Genomic DNA, 26486 nt, shown 5'->3' on the forward strand with positions numbered 1-26486 from the left:
GGAGTCAGAGACCTGGCTGTGTGGTGCCAGGAGCCTCTCCCTCAATGTGATCAAGACAAATGAGATGATTGTGGACTACAGGAAACGGAGGACTGAGCACGTCCCAATTCTCATCGACAGGGCTGTAGTAGTGTGTCTACATCACCAACAAACTAACATGGTCCAAGCACACCAAGACAGTCGTGAAGAGGGCACGACAAAACCTATTCCCCCTCAGGAGACTGAAAAGATTTGGCATGGATCCTCAGATGCTCAAAAGGTTCTACAGCTGCACCATCAATAGCATCCTGACTTATTGCATCACTGCCTGGTACGGCAACTGCTCGGCCTCCGACCGCAAGGCACTACAGAGGGTCATGCGTACGGCCAAGTACATCACTGGGGCCAAGCTTCCTGCCATCCAGGACCTCTATACAAGGCGGTGTCAGAGGAAGGCCCTAAAAATTGTCAATGACTCCAGCCAACCTAGTCATAGGCTGTTCTCAAGTCTAGGTCCAAGAGGCTTCTAAACAGCTTCTACCCCCATGCCATAAGACTCCTGAACATCTAATCAAATTTGCATACCACCCCAACAGAGCCATTGATGACAATCTCTATTGCACTCCACTCTTTCTCACACCTACGTGAGAATGCTATTCATTGACTACAGCTCAGTGTTCAACACCATAGTGCCCGCCAAGCTCATCACTAAGCTAAGGATCCTAGGATTAAACACCTCGCTCTGCAACTGGATAGTGGAAAATATGATGGGCCACCCCCAGGTGATGAGGTTAGGCAACAACACATCCAGAACCCTCAACACAGGGGCCCCTCAGGGGTGCATGCTTTAGCCCCCTCCTGTACTCCCTGTTCACCAATAACTGCGTGGCACCAACACTATCATTAAGTTTCACGGTAAGGTCTACCTACACCTGTTGTATTCGGCGCATGTGACAAATAACATTTTAAATGATTTGACAATCCTGTGTCGGAGCTCAACGGACAATTGCTTCAACCTCATGACTTGGTTTTTGCTCTGACATGCACTGTCAACTGTCAACCTTATATAGACAGGTGTGTGTCTGTCCAAATCATTTCCAATCAATTGAATTTACCACAGGTGGACTCCAATCAAGTTGGAGAAACATCTCAAGGATGATCAATGGAAACAGGATGCACCAGTGCTCAATTACGAGTGTCATAGCAAAAGATCTGAATAATTATGTAAATAAGGTATTTCTGTTTTTAATATGTAATACATTTGCAAATATGTCTAAAAACCTGTTTTCACTTTGTCATTATGGGGCATTGTGTGTAGACTGATGAGGAAATTGTTTTATTTAATCCATATTAGAATAAGGCTGTAACGTAACAAAATGTGGGAAAAGTAAAGGGGTCGGAATACTTTCAAAGGCACTGTATTTCTGTCATGCTGCTTTGTGCTTTGTTGACAACTCCAACCACCTTTCCTCTGCATTTCACCATACAAAATAGGATGGATTCCTGGTTCTATGATCTTACTTTGTCTGTACTTGGGCCCAAACATCACACATTCCTGCTTATCACATAGCAAATAATGTTTGTGTTACACCCTCAACTGACATAGATCAATAGATAACTTCCCCTGGGCTGCTATGTGTCCTCAGCAACCTCAGCATGAGACAAGGATGTGTTCTTTGGGTCTGGAACATTCACACTGAGAGGATGGGATACCAGAAAGGTAATGATTCATTAATGTGGGATACTCTAGTTAGTCCCAAGATGATGCTATAATATTTAAGAACCGTTATTAAGGGTTCATGCTTAAGACACTAGTTTGGTCAGGTCATGTGGTTATTAAAAACCCCTGACAACAACCAGAATCACCTCACTCAGGAATGTAATATTGGAGTTGATAATCTGGTGACCTTGTTTAACGTTTAAAGGGATAGTGCGAGTTTGTTAATTAATTAATAATTAATTGACCTTTCCTACTTACCCAGAGTCAGATGAACTCATGGTTAGCATTTGTATGACTGTGTGCAGTCTGAAAGAAGTTGAAGGTATTTCTGTGAGCCATTGCTAACTAGCATTAGCGCAATGACTGGAAGTAAATGGGAACAACTAAAAATCAAATCAAATTTTATTTGTCACATACACATGGTTAGCAGATGTTAATGCGAGTGTAGCGAAATGCTTGTGCTTCTAGTTCCGACAATGCAGTATTAACCAACAAGTAATCTAACTAACAATTCCTAAACTACTGTCTTATATACAGTGTAAGGATATAAAGAATATGTACATAAGGATATATGAATGAGTGATGGTACAGAGCAGCATAGGCAAGATACATTAGATGGTATCGAGTACATATACATATGAGATGAGTATGTAAACAAAGTGGCATAGTTAAAGTGGCTAGTGATACATGTATTACATAAGGATGCAGTCGATGATAGAGTACAGTATATACGTATGCATATGAGATGAATAATGTAGGGTAAGTAACATTATATAAGGTAGCATTGTTTAAAGTGGCTAGTGATATATTTACATCATTTCCCATCAATTCCCATTATTAAAGTGGCTGGAGTTGAGTCAGTGTCAGTGTGTTGGCAGCAGCCACTCAATGTTAGTGGTGGCTGTTTAACAGTCTGATGGCCTTGAGATAGAAGCTGTTTTTCAGTCTCTCGGTCCCAGCTTTGATGCACCTGTACTGACCTCGCCTTCTGGATGATAGCGGGGTGAACAGGCAGTGGCTCGGGTGGTTGATTTCCTTGATGATCTTTATGGCCTTCCTGTAACATCGGGTGGTGTAGGTGTCCTGGAGGGCAGGTAGTTTGCCCCCGGTGATGCGTTGTGCAGACCTCACTACCCTCTGGAGAGCCTTACGGTTGAGGGCGGAGCAGTTGCCGTACCAGGCGGTGATACAGCCCGCCAGGATGCTCTCGATTGTGCATCTGTAGAAGTTTGTGAGTGCTTTTGGTGACAAGCCGAATTTCTTCAGCCTCCTGAGGTTGAAGAGGCGCTACTGCGCCTTCTTCACGATGCTGTCTGTGTGAGTGGACCAATTCAGTTTGTCTGTAATGTGTATGCCGAGGAACTTAAAACTTGCTACTCTCTCCACTACTGTTCCATCGATGTGGATAGGGGGGTGTTCCCTTTGCTGTTTCCTGAAGTCCACAATCATCTCCTTAGTTTTGTTGATGTTGGGTGTGAGGTTATTTTCCTGACACCACACTCCGAGGGCCCTCACCTCCTCTCTGTAGGCCGTCTCGTCTAGCCTCGTCTAGCCTGAAGGAACACTTAAACAGGAAAACAACGTAGTCGTAAGTTCTTATTCCAAATGAAAGAGGTAAAACGTTTATCCAGATTGTTGAAGGATTTAGAAAATATGAACGGGAACAGATTGAAATAACTGAGGAAAGCTTAGCAAAATATTAATTGTCATGGTATGGGCCCAGATAGAGAAATGGGAAGAAATGACCAGCGCTCAAAGTTGAGTAGGGGTGTGGCTGAGAGAAAATGTTGATCTTTTAAAGGTAGACTCAGCAATATGACACACAGTAGATCCAGAAAGTAAACAGCAAAGTCGGTCAATTTATGCAAGAACTAAGAACGTTGATCGTGAGGCTCAACTTCCCTGCTGTTTTGGTTCCATGGGGCCTCATTTATCAAAAGTGATTGTGCACAAGAGACATCCTTTCTTGTGCAAGTTCTCGCAAAGGTTGGCATTTATCAATTTGGAACTTGAGGGGAAAATGTGCGTGGTTCCACGCACTTCTCAAACCATGCATACACACAACTTCTAGTGGTTGATTAATTGTGCTGCAAGCAAATAGGCCTATTATTCTTTTGGTGGAAAATGAGCCATTTGATGCACGGGAATTATAAATGAAAACGTAGGCCTAACGATATGATGCATTTTCCGTTGATAAGGAGATCGCACAGCAGTATGTAGCCTCAAATGCTTCTTTAACTTTTATTATGCAGGCCTAAATCAGAATCATATTGCAAGACATGTCTCTCTTTTTTTGACCCAGCAGGTTTAAATGATTCCCGCTACACAACAAAAAGTAGGCTACCTTTATCAATCGGAGCGTGTTTGTCACACCCTGGTCAAGAGGGATTGTGACTAAACCCAATTCAGTACCATAGCTCCGACTACACAGCCCTAGGTTTTAATCAAGAGCATAGGGAGCTCTGCATAACACTTCTACCATAGGCAACACAGGTTATATTACTTTGGGTTTGAGAGGAAGAACATGGATGAAGGGTCAGAGACAGGTCACAGTTCACTTCATTTGTTTTTCTCCCAATCTGTTTCAATGAACCACATTAGCTCAACACAAAATGGAGGGAGGCTCCATTACAAATAGTGCAGGTGGAGGAAAAGCACTGCAACTTACATTCATCAAGGTAATACCTATCTTAGCAAAACCAAGTCTTCCAAAGGAGTTCTCCCACATCTTTAACACAAACACAGCATCCCGCTCACCTGCAACTTCACCCAAGACAGCTTTAACACAAACACAGCATCCCTCTCACCTTCACCCAGGACAGCATTAACACAAACACCTGCGCCTTAACCCAGGGCAGCCGCCTCTCAAACAAACACACCTTCACCCCATGGCATCTTTAACACAAACATAGCATCCCTCTCACCTGCACCTTCACCCAGGACAGCTTTAACACAAACACAGCATCCCTCTCACCTTCACCTTCACCCAGGACAGCTTTAACACAACCATAGCATCCCTCTCACCTGCACCTTCACCCAGGACAGCTTTAACACAAACACAGCATCCCTCTCACCTTCACCCAGGACTACTTTAACACAAACATAGAATCCCTCTCACCTGCACCTTCACCCAGGACAGCTTTAACACAAACACAGCATCCCTCTCACCTTCACCTAGGACAGCTTTAACACAACCATAGCATCCCTCTCACCTTCACCAAGGACAGCTTTAACACAACCATAGCATCCCTCTCACCTTCACCCAGGACAGCTTTAACACAAACACAGCATCCCGCTCACCTTCACCCAGGACAGCTTTAACACATACACAGCATCCTTCTCAGCTGCACCTTCACCCAGGACAGCTTTAACACAAACACAGCATCCCTCTCACCTTCACCCAGGACAGCTTTAACACAAACATAGCATCCCTCTCACCTGCACCTTCACCCAGGACAGCTTTAACACAAACATAGCATCCCTCTCACCTTCACCCAGGACAGCTTTAACACAAACATAGCATCCCTCTCACCTGCACCTTCACCCAGGACAGCATTAACACAAACATAGCATCCCTCTCACCTTCACCCAGGACAGCTTTAACACAAACATAGCATCCCTCTCACCTGCACCTTCATCCAGGACAGCTTTAACACAAACATAGCATCCCTCTCACCTTCACCTGCACCCAGGACAGCTTTAACACAAACATAGCATCCCTCTCACCTGCACCTTCACCCAGGACAGCTTTAACACAAACACAGCATCCCTCTCACCTTCACCCAGGACAGCTTTAACACAAACATAGCATCCCTCTCACCTGCACCTTCACCCAGGACAGCTTTAACACAAACACAGCATCCCTCTCACCTTCACCCAGGACAGCTTTAACACAAACATAGCATCCCTCTCACCTGCACCCAGGACAGCTTTAACACAAAAATAGCATCCCTCTCACCTTCACCCAGGACAGCTTTAACACAAACACAGCATCCCTCTCACCTTCACCCAGGACAGCTTTAACACAAACACAGCATCCTGCTCACCTGCACCTTCACCCAGGACAGCTTTAACACAAACACAGCATCCCGCTCACCTGCACCTTCACCCAGGACAGATTTAACACAAACATAGCATCCCTCACACCTTCACCCAGGACAGCTTTAACACAAACACAGCATCCCTCTCACCTTCACCCAGGACAGCTTTAACACAAACATAGCATCCCTCTCACCTTCACACAGGACAGCTTTAACACAAACATAGCATCCCTCTCACCTGCACCTTCACCCAGGACAGCTTTAACACAACCATAGCATCCCTCTCACCTTCACCCAGGACAGCTTTAACACAAACATAGCATCCCTCTCACCTGCACCTTCACCCAGGACAGCTTTAACACAAACATAGCATCCCTCTCACCTTCACCCAGTACAGCTTTAACACAAACACAGCATCCCTCTCACCTTCACCCAGGACAGCTTTAACACAAACACAGCATCCCTCTCACCTGCACCCAGGACAGCTTTAACACAAACATAGCATCCCTCTCACCTGCACCTTCACCCAGGACAGCTTTAACACAAACACAGCATCCCTCTCACCTTCACCTTCACCCAGGACAGCTTTAACACAAACACAGCATCCCTCTCACCTGCACCCAGGACAGCTTTAACACAAACATAGCATCCCTCTCACCTGCACCTTCACCCAGGACAGCTTTAACACAAACATAGCATCCCTCTCACCTGCACCTTCACCCAGGGCAGCCGCCTCTCTAACAAACGAACACACCTTCACCCAGGGCAGCCGCCTCTCTAACAAACACACCTTCCCCTGGGTAGCTGGACCTCAAACATGCATGCATCAACCAACGGTCGACTGTGTCATCGACTGACAGATTGCTATAACATATGATGTCGTTAGCTGATATAAAATATCTATCCAGTCGTTGTACGATTTGGTATGTGTCAGCAACGCCTGGGCAGAGGAACGTGCCCATTACCAAGTCCCTCACGTGTAAAGGTATGTTCACGTTGGCAGTTTGAAGTGATCCAAAGCCTTTTTTTTTTGCATATCCAATTGGAATCTGTTATTTTTCCTGCTGTCTGAACAGCCAAAAAGCGCATAGAATTGGATATTTCAAGTCACATTTCAAACCATAGTCGTAGATAGTCCATATTCCAAAACGGATTAAAAAAAAACTAAACTGATTTGAGCATTAAGGCTTGCAGTTTGAACAAGGCTTAAGATTCATGCCACATGCTATAATTCAAGTTGAGCATGATCCTGTATACAGTTTTGGCATGTTGCAAAACCAGTTTCCTGCAAATACCTTGCTGTGCCTTGTGTCAACCATTCAGGTTGTTGGAATCTCTTTCACCCCCTGACCATAGAGCGCTATTGTTTCTCTATGGTGTAGTAGGTCAGGGTGTGACTGGGGGTTATTCTAATATAATTTTTTTGGGGGTTCTAGGTTATTATTTCTATGTTGGTGATTTGTATGATTCCCCTCAAGGCAGCTGGTAATCGTTGTCTCTAATTGGGCATCATATTTAGGTAGTCTTTTTTCTAGCTGTGCTTTGTGGGATATTGTTTATGTGTAGTTGCATGTTAGCAGTCGATTGTCGGCACGGTTTTGTTGTGTGGTTCACTTATTTCAAATAAAAGATGTGGATCCCAGATCACGTTCGTCCGAGTATGCGTCCAACGATCGTGACAGTCTCTTTGTCAAGTGTTACCTGAGTGGGAGTTTTCATTGTGTTGATCAGGACCAAACTAGTTTTCTCAAGAGAGAATGACTATCAACAGCTTCTCCATTGATTATGATGCAATCAATGCACAGAACATCTTCACCAGTGGGGATCGTCTGACTGGACGAATCACTGTGGATGTCTCTCAAGAAACTAAGATCCAGTCTCACTTTTTTGGCAAAATGAAAGGCTACTGGACTGAACATTATGGACAGTATACAACAGTTGTATACTATGCCAGTGAGAAATACTTCAAAGTTCAGAACAATATATTGAAGAAGGGAAGAGGCAATGGTAAGGTATGACATTCTCACTGTCACGCCCTGACCTTAGTCTTTTTATTTCTCTATTTGGTTAGGTCAGGGGGTGATTTGGGTGGACATTCTAGTTTTTCTATTTCTTTGTTGGCTGGGTATGGTTCCCAATCAGAGGCTGGGTATGGTTCCAAATCTATTGTTGTATCTGATTGGGGATCATACTTTGGCAGCCTTTTTTCCACCTTTAGTTGTGGGATCTTGTTTGTGTTTTCTGCACTGCATGTAGCTTTGTTTGTTTTTGTATTTTGTTGTTTTTTCGGTGTTATTTAAATAAAAGTAAAATGTTCGCCTACCATGCTGCACCTTGGTCCAATCCATCTTTCAACGGACGTGACACTCAAGTTCATAATATTAGACAATGAGGAATGACTGGACCCAATCATACCATAGGTAGAGTTTAGGATTGTCTGATGGCACTTAACAGTTTGACATAATACATTCACATATACACACCTAAGCCCTGTTTAAACCTAAAACACATTTACTTGAACAATGCAGATGCAAAATTTGTTAACTGAATGACGGTTTGTGCTGTTTGTGTCATTCTGTTAACAAACTTCCCATCTGCACTGCAAATGTGTTTTTGTAACATGTTCAGTGGAAATTGTTCAACGTAGTCCTTGTGCATAGAATTGTATGGTTTGTTTAACTTTGCAATCATTATTTTTTTTCTCAGCATCACGGTGGAATTGCCCAGGATCTTAATTTGATCTCTTTTGCGGCAGAAAATTTTTCCACAGGAAATGCAGATGAGCTTTGATTTACATAAATTCACTTAAAACCTGGTCATAACAACAGCATTGCACTTTTCCTGTAGCCTACTTGACTACTTTTTGAACTTTCAAATCCTGTTGATGCTGGATTATTTTGCTGTGACAATATAGGTCAAATTAAGATGGCGCATGTTACACAGGTACGCTTTGTCCTGATCCTGTCCACATTCTGACTGTGCCCACATTTTTTAGACAGGTGCAGATTATTAAAAGACGTGTTGTGATCTGATTGTGAACACCTCCAGGGGGAAGCATTGCATCTGGATATCAATCAAGTGTAAACAGATCTGGATGGTCAAGCCATTCAAATCATCATTATACTGGTTTTCTAAATCATTAAGTAGCACAATTTACTTATGGCAACAATACTTGTCTTAATATGAATAAATCAATATTATTTTGAACGATTATCTGTCAAATAATCTGCATACATGGAGGTACCAGGAAATCTGGTCACAATGTGGACACAATGGACAGATGAGATACATTTGAATATGTGTCGACACGACAAACCTTGAACAGATAGTAATTGGATCCTATCGCTCAGATCATGAAACCCACATGTTAGCGAAAGGTGTAAACAAGGCTGTAGAGGGAGTTAAATACTACCTTTAGATCAAGACAATAATTTAGGTTGTTGGAGGCAACTGTATACTGTCTCTTAGTCCAGTATTACCCGAACTGTACTTTCTGTTTTATACCACTATTTTAGTAGCAGCCAATTTATAAACAAATCTCAAGAGATGCCTATCAACAGCATCTCCATTCATTACGATGCGATCAATGCAACAAAATATAATCACCACTGGAGATCTGAATGGGCAAATCACTCTGGAGGTCTCAAAGAAATCCTGTTGTATAGCACACTGTATTACTTATACAACTATTATAAGGACAGAACATGATACGGGAGTAGAAATTAACATGGGCATTGTTTAATAAGCAAGGTAAGCAAGGTTAGGATACAGGTGCCCTAAAGGGACAAAACTAGAATATCAATACACAACATATTCCTCCCCTTTACCTTTGATGACATAAGGAAAAAGTAAATATTTGCTGTTTTGCCTATTGTTTTATTTTTAACACACACACACTATACATTTATTAACTTCTTTGGGGTAGGGGGCAGTATTGGGTAGCTTGGGTGAAAAACGTGGCCAAATTAAGCTGCCTGCTACTCAGCCGTAAAAGCTAGAATATGCATAAAATTAGTACATTTGGATAGAAAACACTGAAGTTTCTAAAACTTTGTGAATGATGTCTGGGAGTATAACAGAACTCATGGCAGGCAAAAACCTGAGAAAAAATCCACCAGGAAGTGGGAAATCTGAAGTTTGTAGTTTTTCAACTCAGCCCCCATTGAAGATACAGGGTGATATTAGTTATGTTTCACTTCCCACGGCTTCCCCTAGATGTCAACAGTATTTAGAACCTGTTTTGAGTATTTTTAAAGGAGGGGCTCATAAGCTCTTTAGTGGTCTGGCAGAGTGCCACAGCCTCGGTCTGGCGCGCTCACGGGCTACATTCCACTTTATTTGTACAGACAAAGGAATTATCAGGTTGGAACATTAATGAAGTTTTATGTTAAAAACATCCTAAAGATTGATTCCATACTTAGGTTGGCATGTTTCTACGGGCTGTAACGGAACTTTTTTAAACTTTTCGTCCGACGTTCAGTGCGACCTGAACGCGCTTTTGGATGTTTGCCAAACGCCCTAACAAAAGAAGATATTTGGACATAACTGATGGACATTATCGAAGAAATCAAACATTTATGGTGGAACTGGGATTCCTGGGAGTGCATTCTGATGAAGATCATCAAAGGTAAGTTAAAATGCTATTTCTAAGTAATGTTGACTACCCAATATGGCAGGTATCTTTTTGGCTCCTTTGTTGTTTAAAGGCTGTACTCAGATTATTGCATGGTTTGCTTTCTCCGTAAGGTGCTGACACATTGGTTGCATTAAGGAGAAGTTTATATAAAGTTCCATGTATAATAGTCATATCTTTATCAATGTTTATTATGAGTATTTCTGTAAATTGATGTGGCTCTCTGCAATATCACCGCATGTTTTAGAACTACTGAACGTAACGCGCCAATGTAAACTCCAATTTTTTAAATATTAATATGAACTTTATCAAACAAACATACATGTATTGTGTAACATGAAGTCCTATGAGTGTCATCTGATGAAGATCATCAAATGTTAGTGATTAATTTTATCTCTATTTCTGCTTTTTGTGACTCCTCTCTTTGGCTGGAAAAATGGCTGTGTTTTTCTGTGGATTGGTGGTGACCTAACATAATCGTTTGTGGTGCTTTCGCTGTAAATCCTTTTTTAAATCAGACACTGTGGCTGGATTAACGGGAAATGTATCTTTAAAATTGTGTAAAATACTTGTATGCTTGAGGAATTTTAATTATGAGATTTTTGTTGTTTTGAATTTGGCGCACTGCACTTTCACTGGCTGTTGCGGGGCTAGCGGAACCCCAGTGCTAGACAGGTTAAACATAAGAATGAGTGTGAGTTTTGTCACAACCCGGCTCGTGGGAAGTGACAAAGAACTCTTATAGGACCAGGGCACGAATAAAAATATAATAATAATCAGGAATTTTGCTCTTTATTTAACCATCTTACATATAAAACCTTATTTGTTAATCGAAAAATTGTGACTAACTCACCACAGGTTAATGAGAAGGGTGCGCTGAAAAGGATGCACATACAGTGCCTTGCGAAAGTATTCGGCCCCCTTGAACTTTGCGACCTTTTGCCACATTTCAGGCTTCAAACATAAAGATATAAAACTGTATTTTTTGTGAAGAATCAACAACAAGTAGGACACAATCATGAAGTGGAACGACATTTATTGGATATTTCAAACTTTTTCAACAAATAAAAAACTGAAAAATTGGACGTGCAAAATTATTCAGCCCCCTTAATGATGGGGCTATGGGAAATACTGCCCCCTTTTGGATGAATTGTGTGCCCAAAGTAAACTAAAAAAACTGTCAAAAATGGCTAATTTATGCATATAATAATTATTATTGAATAGAAAACACTCTAAAGCAGAACTCACAGGGCAGCCATTCTCCCAAACTCTCTCTCTCTCCTTAGAAAGTTGCTGCAACTTTGACGTCATCGCCCCCACCCTTACCAACCAGCTATGGCTCTGGGAACAGTTTCTATTTCTTCAGCGGTGCTCCCGTCTTACAGTGAGACGTGCAACGGAGAAAATAGCACGAGCTTTGACTGCTTGGTGGGCAAAATACTGAGGTGTCACGAGTTTTCAGGAGCGCGCTCTGGAAAAACTGACGTTTTTTTCCCAATCTGGTTGAAGTGAGTTCGTTACGTTTGATTTAATCGCCAATTGTTTTGTACGTAAAACATCCTAAAGCTTGATTCTGCACTTAGTTTGACCAGTTTAGTCGACATATATGTAAATTTGAAGTTTTGATGCGCAATTTTCGTGATCAGAAGTCCTTTTTGGGGTAATTCACCTGAAGATGTTAGCTTTTGCTAATACAAAGACACACCAACTGCAACCAAACGTTATATTAGGTAAGTATAACTCCTTCCACGGCATTCTTGTCGAAGACCATCAAAGGTAAGGGAATATTTATGTTATAAAATTGTATTTTGGTCGAATCCAACATAGTAGAGAAATAATGCTAATGGCTGAGCGCCGTCTCAGATTATTGAATAGTGAACGAATTCTGTAACGTTAAAAATAAATGTAACACAGCGTTTGCATTAAGAAGAAGTGTATCTTTCTAAATATATGTAGAACATGTATATTTAGTCAAAGTTTATGATGTTTATTGCTGTTATCTGGCGTTAGCTGCTGGAGATATTTATAATTTCTCCGGTCATTTCTGCTGCATTTTTTGAACATGGCTCAATGTAAATGGAGATTTATGGATATAAATTGCATATTATTGAAAAAAACATAAATGTACTGTGTAACATGTGCTGTTACTGTCATCTGATGAAGATTTTCAAAAGGTTAGTGAATTATTTTTCTTTTAATCCTGCGTTTGTGATTGTGCTATTTTGCATAGCCATGTGGCTACATATTGTATGTTTCCCTAGTGGTGGTTTAACATAAATATGTGCTATGTTTTCGCTGTAAAACATTTTAAAATTCTGACATGCTGGGTAGATGAACAAGGTGTTTATCTTTCATTTAAGCTATTGGACTTGTTAATGTGTGGAGGTTAAATATTTTTAAGAATATTTTTGCTTTCGCTGCGCCACCGTTGTGGGCTGAAGGGGGGGAGGGGTTCCTAGTTGGGAACCCGTAGCCCTTAAGTTAATACTTTGTAGCGCCACCTTTTGCTGCGATTACAGCTGTAAGTCGCTTGGGGTATGTCTCTATCAGTTTTGCACATCGAGAGACTGACATTTTTTCCCATTCCTCCTTGCAAAACAGCTCGAGCACAGTGAGGTTGGATGGAGAGCATTTGTGAACAACAGTTTTCAGTTCTTTCCACAGATTCTCGATTGGATTCAGGTCTGGACTTTGACTTGGCCATTCTAACACCTGGATATGTTTATTTTTGAACCATTCCTTTGTAGATTTTGCTTTATGTTTTGGATCATTGTCTTGTTGGAAGACAAATCTCCGTCCCAGTCTCAGGTCTTTTGCAGACTCCATCAGGTTTTCTTCCAGAATGGTCCTGTATTTGGCTCCATCCATCTTCCCATCAATTTTAACCATCTTCCCTGTCCCTGCTGAAGAAAAGCAGGCCCAAACCATGATGCTGCCACCATCATGTTTGACAGTGGGGATGGTGTGTTCAGAGTGATGAGCTGTGTTGCTTTTACGCCAAACATAACGTTTTGCATTGTTGCCAAAAAGTTCAATTTTGGTTTCATCTGACCAGAGCACCTTCTTCCACATGTTTGGTGTGTCTCCCAGGTGGCTTGTGGGAAACTTTAAACAACACTTTTTATGGATATCTTTAAGAAATGTCTTTCTTCTTGTCACTCTTCCATAAAGGCCAGATTTGAGCAATATATGACTGATTGTTGTCCTATGGACAGAGTCTCCCACCTCAGCTGTAGATCTCTGCAGTTCATCCAGAGTGATCATGGGCCTCTTGGCTGCATCTCTGATCAGTCTTCTCCTTGTATGAGCTGAAAGCTTAGAGGGACGGCCAGGTCTTGGTAGATTTGCAGTGGTCTGATACTCCTTCCATTTCAATATTATCACTTGCACAGTGCTCCTTGGGATGTTTAAAGCTTGGGAAATCTTTTTGTATCCAAATCCGGCTTTAAACTTCTTCACAACAGTATCTCGGACCTGCCTGGTGTGTTCCTTGTTCTTCATGATGCTCTCTGCGCTTTTAACGGACCTCTGAGAATATCACAGTGCAGGTGCATTTATACGGAGACTTGATTACACACAGGTGGGTTGTATTTATCATCATTTGTCATTTAGGTCAACATTGGATCATTCAGAGATCCTCACTGAACTTCTGGAGAGAGTTTGCTGCACTGAAAGTAAAGGGGCTGAATAATTTTGCACGCCCAATCTTTCAGTTTTTGATTTGTTAAAAATGTTTGAAATATCCAATAAATGTTGTTCCACTTCATGATTGTGTCCCACTTGTTGTTGATTCTTCACAAAAAAATACAGTTTTATATCTTTATGTTTGAAGCCTGAAATGTGGCAAAAGGTCGCAAAGTTCAAGGGGGGCGAATACTTTCGCAAGGCACTGTAACTCTGCAATGTTGATTTGTATTGGAGAAGGTCTCAGTCTTAAATCATTTTCCACATACAGTCTGTGCCTGTATTTAGTTGTCCTGCTAGTGAGGGAATCCACTCTCACATACACTACCGTTCAAAAGTTTGGGGTCACTTAGAAATGTCCTTGTTTTAAAAAGAAAAGAAAACATTTTATCCATTAAAATAACATCAAATTGACCAGAAATACAGTGTAGACTTTGTTAATGTTGTAAATGACTATTGTAGCTGGAAAAGGCTGATTTTTTAATGGAATATTTACATAGGCGTACAGAGGCCCATTATCAGCAACCATCACTCCTGTGTTCAATGGCATGTTGTGTTAGCTAATCCAAGTTTATAATTTTAAAAGGATAATTGATCATTAGAAAACCCTTTTGCAATTATGTTAGCACAGCTGAAAACTGTTGTTCTGATTAAAGAAACAATAGAACTGGCCTTCTTTAGACTAGTTGAGAATCTGGAGCATAAGCATTTGTGGGTTCGATTACAGGCTCAAAATAGGCAGAAACAAAGAAACTTTCTTCTGAAACTCGTCAGTCTATTTTTGTTCTGAGAAACGAAGGCTATTCCATGTGAGAAATTGACAAGAAACTGAAGATCTCGTAAAACTCTGTGTACTACTCCTTTCACATTACAGCGCACAATGGCTCAAACCAGAATAGAAAAAGGAGTGGGAGGCCCTGGTGCACAACTGAGCAAGAGGACAAGTACATAGGATTGTCTAGTATGAGAAACAGACACCTCACAAATCCTCAACTGGCAGCCTCATTAAATAGTACCTGTAAAACACCAGTCTCAACGTCAACAGTGAAGAGGCGACTCGGGGATGCTGGCCTTCTAGGCAGAGTTGTTAAGAAAAAGACATATCTCAGACTGGCCAATAAAAATAAAAAATTAAGATGGGCAAAAGAACACAGACACTGGACAGAGGAACTCTGCCTAGAAGGCCAGCATCCCGGAGTGGGAAAAAAATGGAATAGAAAATTGCTTTTCTTTCAAAAACAAGGACATTTCTAAGTGACCCCCAACTTTTGAACGGTAGTGTAGGTACGTGGTTGCAAAGTGCATCATTCTTTTAACAGTGTGATTTGCCAAGGCAGGATACTCTGAGCGCAGCCCAATCCAGAAATCTGGCAGTGGCATCTGATTTAAATTAAATTTTCACAGAACTTCGATGAGGCTCTCTTGTTCAGATATCGGTAAGTGGACTGGAGGCAGGGCAGGAAAGGGATAATGAATCCAGTTGTTTGTGTCATCCATTTCGGGAAACTACCTGCGTAATTGCGCACCCAACTCACTCAAGGTGCTTCGATATATCACATTTGACATGGTCTTTAAGCTTGAGTTCATTTGCACACCAAAAAATCATAAAATGTCTTGTTAATGCAGACAGAGAAGAGCTCCAACTTCTTAATCTTAGCCTCAATGTTGTCCTGCACATTGAATATAGTTGCAGAGAGTCCCTGTAATCCTTGATTCAGATCATTCAGGTGAGAAAAAACATCACCCAGATAGACCAGTCGTGTGAGAAACTCACCATTACGCAAGCAGTCAGACAAGTTAAAATGATGGTCAGTAAAGAACTTTAAGCTTGTCTCTCAATTCCAAAAAAACGTGTCAATACTTTGCCCCTTGATAACCAGCGCACTTCTGTATGTTGTAAAAACGCTACATGGTCGCTGCCCATATCATTGCATAGTGCAGAAAATACACAAGAGTTCAGGGGACTTGCTTTAACAAAGTTAACCATTTTCACTGTAGTGTCCAAAACGTCTTTCAAGCTGTCAGGCATTCCTTTGGCAGCAAGAGCCTCTCGGTGGATGCTGCAGTGTATCCAAGTGGCATCGGGAGCAACTGCTTGCACACGCGTTACCACTCCACTATGTCTCCCTGTCATGGCTTTGCTTTGCGCCATCAGTACAGATACCAACATGAGCAGCAGCTACGTTTGGCTACATATGGACCGTTAGTGGAATTCCCACGAGAGAGTAACGGTTAATGTGATTGGGTATAAATTATTTGACTAGGCTATCTGTATTGACATTGTGTTGTTATTTCGCTGAACACTAGATGGTTTAATTGTATTTTTGGAGGTGAAACGAGGCTACTCAGGCAAGAAAAAAACTCACCCAAATGTATAGCCCTTATTGGAAAATAGAAATGGACTGTTTGGAAATGTGAATTAAAAATAAATAAATAATAATAATAGATATTTAAATGTGAATCACATTTTTATTTGGCGTACCAAATACGGCATTGTGCGTACCCCAGATGGGAATACCTGACGTAAGCTAATGGGGATCCCCCCCAAAAATGCATAAAATAGCAGGCCACAATCAACAGCCTGATCAACTCTATGTGAAGGAGATGTGTTGCGCTGCATGTGGTAAGTGGTGGTCACACCAGATACTGACTGGTTTTCTGATCCACGTCACCTTTTTTAAAGGTATCTGTGACCAACAGATGCATATCTTTATTCCCAGAACCGTACAATCAATAATGATTTCATTTAAATGGACTGATTTCCTTATATGAACTGTAACTCAGCAAAATCTTTGAAATTTTTTGATGTTTCTTTTTGTTCAGTGTAAATATTTGTGAACCATGACATTACAAATCAACTTCACACAGAGACTGCTTCCAGCTTAAAGACTGCATGACCCCATAGAACAGCTTTCTGACTGTGGGTTCAAGTGTTCCCCGATTGACCACAGTATACACTACTGGAATCTTTTCATTGGCTAAAAGAAAATGATTGAGTCAGACCATCTTTTTCAGATTGTGAAATCATCAGTCCAGGGAGACACGTGTTCCCTTTCACGAGTAAAAACAAATGCATATTTGTCAAATATGTTGTCTGTTATTACCTTATAGTAATTATAATCCCATATTTCTCAGAATTATACCGAGCACCTTCATAGCCAGGCAAGGCAAAATGGTCTACTCATTGGAGGCAAAGTTGAGCAGATCAATGAAGGTGGACAAGACAGCCAAGACTAAGTTCACCTTCATCTCCAAAGCAGACATATCTCTTCCTGCATTAATGGTATGAACCTGTGGAACTGCTGTATACTGTCATATGATCAAACTGCACTTATCTTCATATACTGTAGCAGACAGGGTTTCCTAAAGGTCCAATGAAGTCATTTTTATCTCAATATCAAATAACTTCAGGGTAACAATTACAGTGCCTTGCGAAAGTATTCGGCCCCCTTGAACTTTGCGACCTTTTGCCACATTTCAGGCTTCAAACATAAAGATATAAAACTGTATTTTTTTGTGAAGAATCAACAACAAGTGGGACACAATCATGAAGTGGAACAACATTTATTGGATATTTCAAACATTTTTAACAAATCAAAAACTGAAAGATTGGGCGTGCAAAATTATTCAGCCCCTTTACTTTCAGTGCAGCAAACTCTCTCCAGAAGTTCAGTGATGATCCAATGTTGACCTAAATGACAAATGATGATAAATACAACCCACCTGTGTGTAATCAAGTCTCCGTATAAATGCACCTGCACTGTGATAGTCTCAGAGGTCCGTTAAAAGCGCAGAGAGCATCATGAAGAACAAGGAACAAACCAGGCAGGTCCGAGATACTGTTGTGAAGAAGTTTAAAGCCGGATTTGGATACAAAAAGATTTCCCAAGCTTTAAACATCCCAAGGAGCACTGTGCAAGTGATAATATTGAAATGGAAGGAGTATCAGACCACTGCAAATCTACCAAGACCTGGCCGTCCCTCTAAACTTTCAGCTCATACAAGGAGAAGACTGATCAGAGATGCAGCCAAGAGGCCCATGATCACTCTGGATGAACTGCAGAGATCTACAGCTGAGGTGGGAGACTCTGTCCATAGGACAACAATCAGTCGTATATTGCACAAATCTGGCCTTTATGGAAGTGGCAAGAAGAAAGCCATTTCTTAAAGATATCCATAAAAAGTGTTGTTTAAAGTTTGCCACAAGCCACCTGGGAGACACACCAAACATGTGGAAGAAGGTGCTCTGGTCAGATGAAACCAAAATTGAACTTTTTGGCAACAATGCAAAACGTTATGTTTGGCGTAAAAGCAACACAGCTCATCACAATGAACACACCATCCCCACTGTCAAACATGGTGGTGGCAGCATCATGGTTTGGGCCTGCTTTTCTTCAGCAGGGACAGGGAAGATGGTTAAAATTGTTGGGAAGATGGATGGAGCCAAATACAGGACCATTCTGGAAGAAAACATGATGGAGTCTGCAAAAGACCTGAGACTGGGATGGAGATTTGTCTTCCAACAAGACAATGATCCAAAACATAAAGCAAAATCTACAATGGAATGGTTCAAAAATAAACATATCCAGGTGTTAGAATGCCCAAGTCAAAGTCCAGACCTGAATTCAATCGAGAATCTGTGGAAAGAACTGAAAACTGCTGTTCACAAATGCTCTCCATCCAACCTCACTGAGCTCGAGCTGTTTTGCAAGGAGGAATGGGAAAAAATTTCAGTCTCTCGATGTGCAAAACTGAGACATACCCCAAGCAACTTACAGCAGTAATCGCAGCAAAAGGTGGCGCTACAAAGTATTAACTTAAGGGGGCTGAATAATTTTGCACGCCCAATGTTTCAGTTTTTGATTTGTTAAAAAAGTTTGAAATATCCAATAAATGTCGTTCCACTTCATGATTGTGTCCCACTTGTTGTTGATTCCTCACACAAAAAATACAGTTTTATATCTTTATGTTTGAAGCCTGAAATGTGGCAAAAGGTCCCAAAGTTCAAGGGGGCCGAATACTTTCGCAAGGCACTGTAAGTACCTTACAATAATAATCGTCAAAAAGAAACAAAAATTGCTTAGCAAAGAACCTTTTTTCAAGCAAAACTGTTGCTACGACTGTCTGAGAGTGGTCTGAGTGGGGAGGGAAAAGCTGAAAACTAGCTGCTATTGGCAGAGGTTTGGAGCTGTCTTTGCTATTGGTTTATTAACTCATTTACAGCCTGTTGATGTCACCAGGCAGGCCAAAACTCCATCCCATCAAAACAGCCTTAAATGTCAGGTGGTCTTTTCAAACAGCTCTTACACTAAAGGGCATTATCATAATTTTCACAATTTCACAGTATTATTCCAACCTCATAGTGTGGAAATGTAGAAAACACAATAAGATCATGCTTTTGACTGCACTGGGCCTTTAACCTTTTACTGCACTAGGCTAAATCAGAGTCACACAGAGTGATTCGTGGTTGTCTTAAACAAAAAGCTACCCATCATTGTTCTCCCTGCATCTCAAGGTCTTGGGCTGGAACCCCCACCTTACACCTTACTCCCTAACATTGATGGGTCAGCCTCCAAGCAGCTATAGGCAAGCAGGATCAAGTGAAATACTACTCTCTTCTGATGCATATTAATCTATCAATGTTCGGTATACAGTGTATTTATGTGGATGATTTAACCGTAATGTAATGTTCACAATTTCTCATATAAAAATCATTATTTCTTTATATTTTCATTATTACCACTATATGTAAAATATTTGGCAAACGCAGTTAATATTTACCATGAACTAATATTCAATAAAACCTAAGTGAAGGAGGAAATCATATTGTTCCTGCACCCTAAAAAAGGTCCAGTGTTTATAGAGTGATTATGTTATTAGTGTCTAGCCATTTAAATACAACCCCAAGCCAAATACCTAACATCCTGTTTACATGGTAATAAAGGATTCTCCTGATTAAGTGAGAACAAAAAGCATGTAGCCTAAACACATTTATATTATATGGCTCAAGATATATTATGTCATATTTTGTAACATAGGTGACTGCAGTTACCCGTGTGACTGTGACATAGCCACTTGTAGGCTGAAGAGCCGTGGCCCCGAAACAGATCAAGTAGCCTACTTCCATAATGGAGGGACATGACCGCTAGATAATGAGGTGCCAAACTGGTTGGTATCAGTGAACTCAAAGGGTCTGCTCTGGTCCTCATCCTCCATGCTTCTAGGTAACATCTCCTGTTACACTGTGTGGAATACTGACACTGTCTAGCTTCATGAATCATACATTAGAGTTGTGCATGCCCCTTGTGACTGCTTAGTTCACCAACTTTGTCACAATGGCAGTAAAACACTTCTCAGTCGACTACAAGACGATTAATGAACATGGCACTTTTTCAGCTGGGGATACGATCACTGGGCGGGTCACTTTGGAAGCATCCAAGGAGACCTCTCTCCAGTCTCTTTTTATCAAGGCAAAAGGGAAAGCTGAGGTGAAATGGACTGAAAATGAGGGTCAAAACCCTGTGGCCTACAGTGGCAAGAAGAAATACTTCAGTCTTCAAATATTGTTGCAGGAAGGGAAGGGGGATGGTATGTAACACTTCAGATTTCTGTGTTTATGTTCTGCAACAATTAAGAATGGTTAAGATTAATGCTTCATACTTTTAATAGCCTATCTCACAATAATAATTATTGATGGCGCAATGGTATTCCAGAAACATTGTTGAGAATACTGTAGGGTTAGGTTACAAACAGTATCAGTCAAAAGTTTAGACACCTCTTTTCATTCAAGGGTTTTTCATTATTTATTTATTTTTTTACAATTTTCTACATTGTAGAATAACACTGAAGACATCAAAACTATGAAATAACACGTATGGAATCATATAGTAACCAAAAAAGTGTTAAACAAATCAAAATATATTTTATATTTGATATTCTTCAAAGTAGCCACCCTTTGCCTTGATGACAGCTTTGCACTCTTTGCATTCTCTCAACCAGCTTCATGAGGCAGTCTCCTGGAATGCATTTCAATGAACAGGTGTGCCTTGTTAAGTTAATTTGTGGATTTTTTTTCCTTCTCAATCAGTTGTGGGTAAAAGACAAAGTCCATATTATGGCAAGAACAGCTCAAATAAGCAAAGAGAATAAAACAGCCCATCATTACTTTAAGACATGAAGGTCAGTCAATCCGGAACATTTCAAGAACTTTTAAAGTTTCTTCAAGTGCAGGCGCAAAAACCATCAAGCGCAATGATGAAACTGGCTCTCATCAGGACCGCCACTGGAAAGGAAGACCCAGATATACCTCTGCTGCAGAGGATACGCTCATTTGAGTTACCAGCCTCAGAAATTGCAGCCTAAATAAATGCTTCACAGAGTTAGAGTAACAGACACATCTTAACATCAACTGTTCAGAGGAGAATCATGCCTTCATGGCCGAATTGCTGCAAAGAAACCACTACTAAAGGACACCAATAAGAAGAAGAGACTTGCCAAGAAACACGAGCAATTGACATTAAACTGGTGGAAATCTGTGCTTTGGTCTGATGAGTACAAATGTGAGATTTTTAGTTCTAACCGACATATCTTTGTGAGATGCAGAGTAGGTGAATGGATTATCTCTGCATGTGTGGTTTCCACTGTGAAGCATGGAGAAGGAGGTGTGATGGTGTGGGGGTGCTATGCTGTTGACTCTGTCTGTGATTTAGAAGTCAAGGCACACTTAACCAGTATGGCTCCTCAGCAATCTACAGCGATACGCCATCCCATCTGATTTGCGCTGACTGGGACTGTCATTTGATGTTAAACTGGACAATGAGCCAACACACCTCCAGGCTGTGTAAGGGATATTTGATCAAGAAGGAGAGTGATGGAGTACTATATCAGATGACGTGGCCTCCACAATCACCCGACCTCAACCCAATTGAGATGGTTTGGGATGATTTGGACGAGTGAAGAGTGAAGGAAAAGCAGCCAACAAGTGCTCAGCATATGTGGGAACTCCTTCAAACTGTTGGAAAAGCATTCCATGTGAAGCTGGTTGAGAGAATGCCAAGGGTGTGCAAAGCTGCCATCAAGTCAAAGGGTGATTTGTTTAACACTTTTTTGGTTACTACATGATTCCATATGTGTTATTTTATAGTGTTGTTGTCTTCACTATTATTCTACAATGTAGAAAATAGTTGTTTTTTTAAGAAGAAAAACCCTTGAATGAGTAGGTGTGTCCAAACTTTTGACTGGTACTACATATGCCTAATATGGCTTTGTATTAAGCAGAATCTGAATTTACATTGCCCATTTGAAAATGGGTTTGTGTTGGGTCTCACCTCACCTTTTTCAGGCTCTGAAATAATTTATCCTGGGAGACATGTGTATCCTTTCACCTTCCAGATTCCAGCCAAGTAAGTGTTCCATCCATCACATATTTGTGGGTTTATATTTTTCATTGGAGGAAAAAATAATCACAGATTTTGTTATGTAAAAAGGCCTTCTAGTGGTTTCCACAGATAGATGATAATGAGAATTCTTTTTTTCACATTTCCTCTCAGAGAAATGCCTTCATCTTACATGGGGAAATGGGGCAAAATCACCTACTATTTGAAGGCCAAGTTGATCAGGACGCTTTGGTTGATAGACAGAGCCAAGACAGAGTTCACGTATCTGTCAAAGACTAATATGATCATTCCTGGACTGAGGGTAAAGTGTTCTTATTATCCATCCTGCTTTTTGAACTACATCTGCTTTTTTACTATTGACAGCCAAAATGACCATGGCAACAGAATGCATATCAGCAGGTAACTTTTTATCTCTTGTTTTGTAGGAGCCCCAGCACGGTTCCAAGATTCTATTTTTTGCCTCTGGAGATATCTCTTTGGACATTCATATTGAGACAATGGGGTATCTATCAGGTCAGTCTGCAACCAAAGCCACTTCAGCTTGCCTAACAGTGATGAGGGATGATGGTCATTTTAATATTACATCTAAATCCATTCAATAAGGTATAGGGGGGTTGTATTAAATAAAACAGAGATCAGTAAATTAATATACAAATTCAATATATTCACATGAAATATGAAATGCAATAAATTAATGGGGGAAATATATGAGAGTGAATTATCTTATTTGCTAATGAATTAGGCTACGATGTGATACCCTTCATACACTTCTCCTGAGGAGAAGAATGTCTCAAAATGTACATTCTGTAAACCCAATAACTGAATCAAGTTCCTTTCCTTGTGTCCCCTGTAAGGTGAAGCAATAAAAATCCTTGTTGAGATCTACAACAACTCTACACGCACAGTAACCCCCAACTTCTACCTATATGAAGAGCAAAGCTTCTTCGCCAAGCATAAAAGGAACATCTACACCAATGACATCATTAAAGAGAGAGGAGATCCTGTTATGGCTTCTACAAGACAGACTGTGACCAAAGTGCTGACTATCCCTCCACAACTCCCTGTCTCCCTCCTAGACTGCTCCATACTGAAGTTAGAGTACAGACTGAAGGTATATTATGATGAAATACACACACATATAATGAATGCACAAGACCAGCTAAATTATGAATACAGGGATGTAGAGTAGAAGAGGAAAGAGAGTTTTCAACCCATAAAAAAACACAAATAAAATATGTGTAATGCAGTCGCTGTGTATGTGAAAACTATACTGTAATTAAACATTTGGGCAACTAAGTGTACGTTCATATATTTTCTGTATTTGTAGGTCACTCTTGACGTCCCAACGGCCAAAGACCCCGAGGTTAAACTTCCCCTGGTTATCCTCCTGGATAAATCAATAGCAGCTGAGGAACGGCAGCAGGAATACAGCTGGTCTAAATGAGTTCTCATGCTCTAGAACGTTGGTGATAACTAAGTCTTTTTTAAACCTTAGATTTTGGGCTGGATGTGTCAATGATACATGTAACTGATTACGGAAAAATACAACTGTAATCCATTACCAGCTAAAATATTGTAATCAGAATAAAAATACAGAACAACAACAAAAATCTAGATGATTACTTCTAGGATTAATTTTAAATTCAGAAAAGATGTTTGCGAAAAGTTACAAAAGAGCAGGAATAGGTTTTTATAGGCTACAGTCCAAGCTATGTCTTACAATGGCACCCAGGAACAGCAGCTGCAACTTTGGCTGTAGCTAATTGGGATCTTAATAAAACACAAACATACTAAAAAGGCGCGTCTGCTGTCTGCATGCAAAGACTACAATTTGAATAAACGTTTGGAGGTAAGGACGACAGCAGTGGTGTAACCTACGGGCTATACAGATATAACTTATTGATATCTACATAGCACAATGATGTGAGTCACACCGCTGCTCTCTCATTTAGTAACTTGCTCCTTATGGATTGTGGTTGTTATGGATGGCTGTTTACAAAAGTACACTGAGTGTACAAAACATTAGGAACACGCGATCTGTCCGTGACACAGACTGACCATGTAATTCAGGTGAAAGCTATGATCCCTTATTGATGTTAAATCCTCTTCAATCAGTGTAGATGAAAGTGCGGATCAGGTTATAGAAGGATTTTTTAAGCTTTGAGACAATTGAGACTGTGTATGTCTGCCATTCAGATGGTGAATGGGCAAGAAAAAATATTTAAGTTCCTTTAAACGGGGTATGGTAATAGGTGCCAGGCGCACCAGTTTGAGTGTGTCAAGAACTGAAACGGTGCTGTGTTTTTCACGCTCAACAGTTTCCCGTGTATATGAAGAATTGTCCACCACCCAAAGGACATCCAGCCAGTGGTCGAAAACAGGTCACTGATGGAAGAGGACAAAGGAGTCTGACACAAATTGTGCAGAGCAACAGACGGGCTACATAAAAGAATGCACAACTCGTCGTACCTTGACACTAATGATGTATGGCAGCTGATTACCTTACAGAGTTCCACTTATTTCAGCAAAAAACAAGAAACTGCGGTTGCAGTGGGCTAAGAAACGAAAACACTGGACACTGGAGAATTGAAAAAGCATCGCCTGGTCTGATGAATGGCGGTTACTACTGTGTCACGCTGATGGACTAGGGTTTGGAGAAACCCACATGAGTACATGTATCCATCCTGTCACATGTCAACATTACAGGCTGGTGGTGGTGGTGTGATGGTGTGGGTTGTGTTTTCATGGCACACATTGGGCCCATTGATAAAAGTGGAGCAGTGTTTGAATGCCACAGGATATCTGAACGCCCTTACCAACCAGATGTATGCCTTCATGGCAGCAGTGTATCCATATGCATCCATCTCAGCAGGATAATGCCCCATGCCACAAGGCTAGGATTGTCCAGGAATGGTTTCACAAACATGACAGTGAATTCAGCTTACTGCCCAGTCACCAGATCTCAATCTAGTTGAGCATCTGTGGGATGATATGGAACGAGCTATTCAGAGTAGAGATCCACTACCAGCCAACTTGACACAACTGTGGGAAGCATTGGAGTCAACATGGGCCAGCATCCCTGTGGAACGCCTTCAACACCTTGTAGAGTCCATGCCCCAACGATATGAGGCTGTTCTGAGGGCAAAAGGGGTGCAGCTCAATATTAGCAAGGAGTTCTTAATGTTTTGTACACTCAGTGTATATGTGTAATTTAACCGAATAATAGTTTAATTGAAGAAGTTTAAGCTGCCTATCAATCATTGTTTTAGCGACCAGTGGACAGACAATGAAACATTTTATCTTGCAGGAGCTGCATGGTGCAGATCCCAGCTCATGGAATAAAAATTTGAGGGAGTTCCTCCCTTCCAAAACTTGTGGTTTTGTGCTCCACATGCAGTCAAAAACAAGTTAATTTAAGAAGACCACGAGTGAGGCTTTTATTGCTGAAGTGTCTTCTTTTTTTAAGCCCATAACCATGTGTGTGAGGTGTAAATTTGTTTGACTACCAAGAAACACTCTGTGCGTTCATTATTTAGCCCACCGCAGTAAATTAAACAGCTGCAAATTATCAAGATATCAAAGTGTCACCAACAAAAACGTAAACAATTGGCCTATAGCAGATGCAGCATATGGCATTCATTTTCAGTGCTCAAAGCATGCCATTCCACGAGAGCAGCATTTAACAATGAGCCCAATCTGTCCTCCATGACAACAACATCATAAACAACAGAGGCTAAATCCTTCTCTTTTTGGGTTATGTTCAGGTAAAACAATTTGGCTATTCTATATTTCCAAGTCCTATTCCTGAAGATCAAGGGGTATTTAAAAAAAGGGCAAGGGCACATCGACAGATTTTTCACCTAGTCTGCTCGGGGATTTGAACTAGTGAACTTTTGGCGACTCGTCCAAAGTTCTTTACCACAAGCCTACCTCCTGCCTCTTACATGAATTGGAATGACTGGAAATATTTTTCTAATGCCAATTAAGGGGAAAGATCTAAAAGTAACTGAAAGTAATCAGATTATGATCCTAAA

At 40.9% G+C, this 26486-nt stretch overlaps 1 protein-coding gene across 1 annotated transcript; it reads left to right on the top strand.

Annotated features, from left to right (window-relative positions):
• Positions 1 to 1524: 1524 nt before the first annotated feature.
• Positions 1525 to 25782, top strand: LOC135520690 (arrestin domain-containing protein 3-like). Its single transcript, XM_064946467.1, has 7 exons — positions 1525 to 1699; positions 20453 to 20644; positions 22398 to 22458; positions 22606 to 22753; positions 22878 to 22965; positions 23307 to 23563; positions 23780 to 25782. The coding sequence occupies exons 1-7, from the start codon at positions 1636 to 1638 to the stop codon at positions 23894 to 23896; spliced, it is 927 nt and encodes a 308-aa protein (XP_064802539.1). The 5' UTR covers positions 1525 to 1635; the 3' UTR covers positions 23897 to 25782.
• Positions 25783 to 26486: the final 704 nt, after the last annotated feature.

This window comes from Oncorhynchus masou, chromosome 1 (genome assembly GCF_036934945.1).
Source record: "Oncorhynchus masou masou isolate Uvic2021 chromosome 1, UVic_Omas_1.1, whole genome shotgun sequence".
In the NCBI taxonomy this organism is placed as follows: domain Eukaryota; kingdom Metazoa; phylum Chordata; class Actinopteri; order Salmoniformes; family Salmonidae; genus Oncorhynchus; species Oncorhynchus masou.

What these genes read in the sequence shown, in the direction of transcription:
- LOC135520690 (XM_064946467.1), top strand. Translation starts at nt 1,636, where the DNA reads ATGAGACAAGGATGTGTTCTTTGGGTCTGGAACATTCACACTGAGAGG. An exon ending in ACCTTCCAGATTCCAGCCAA is followed by an intron (nt 22,459 to 22,605) that starts GTAAGTGTTCCA and finishes ATTTCCTCTCAG; the next exon opens with AGAAATGCCTTCATCTTACA. An exon ending in TGATCATTCCTGGACTGAGG is followed by an intron (nt 22,754 to 22,877) that starts GTAAAGTGTTCT and finishes CTTGTTTTGTAG; the next exon opens with GAGCCCCAGCACGGTTCCAA.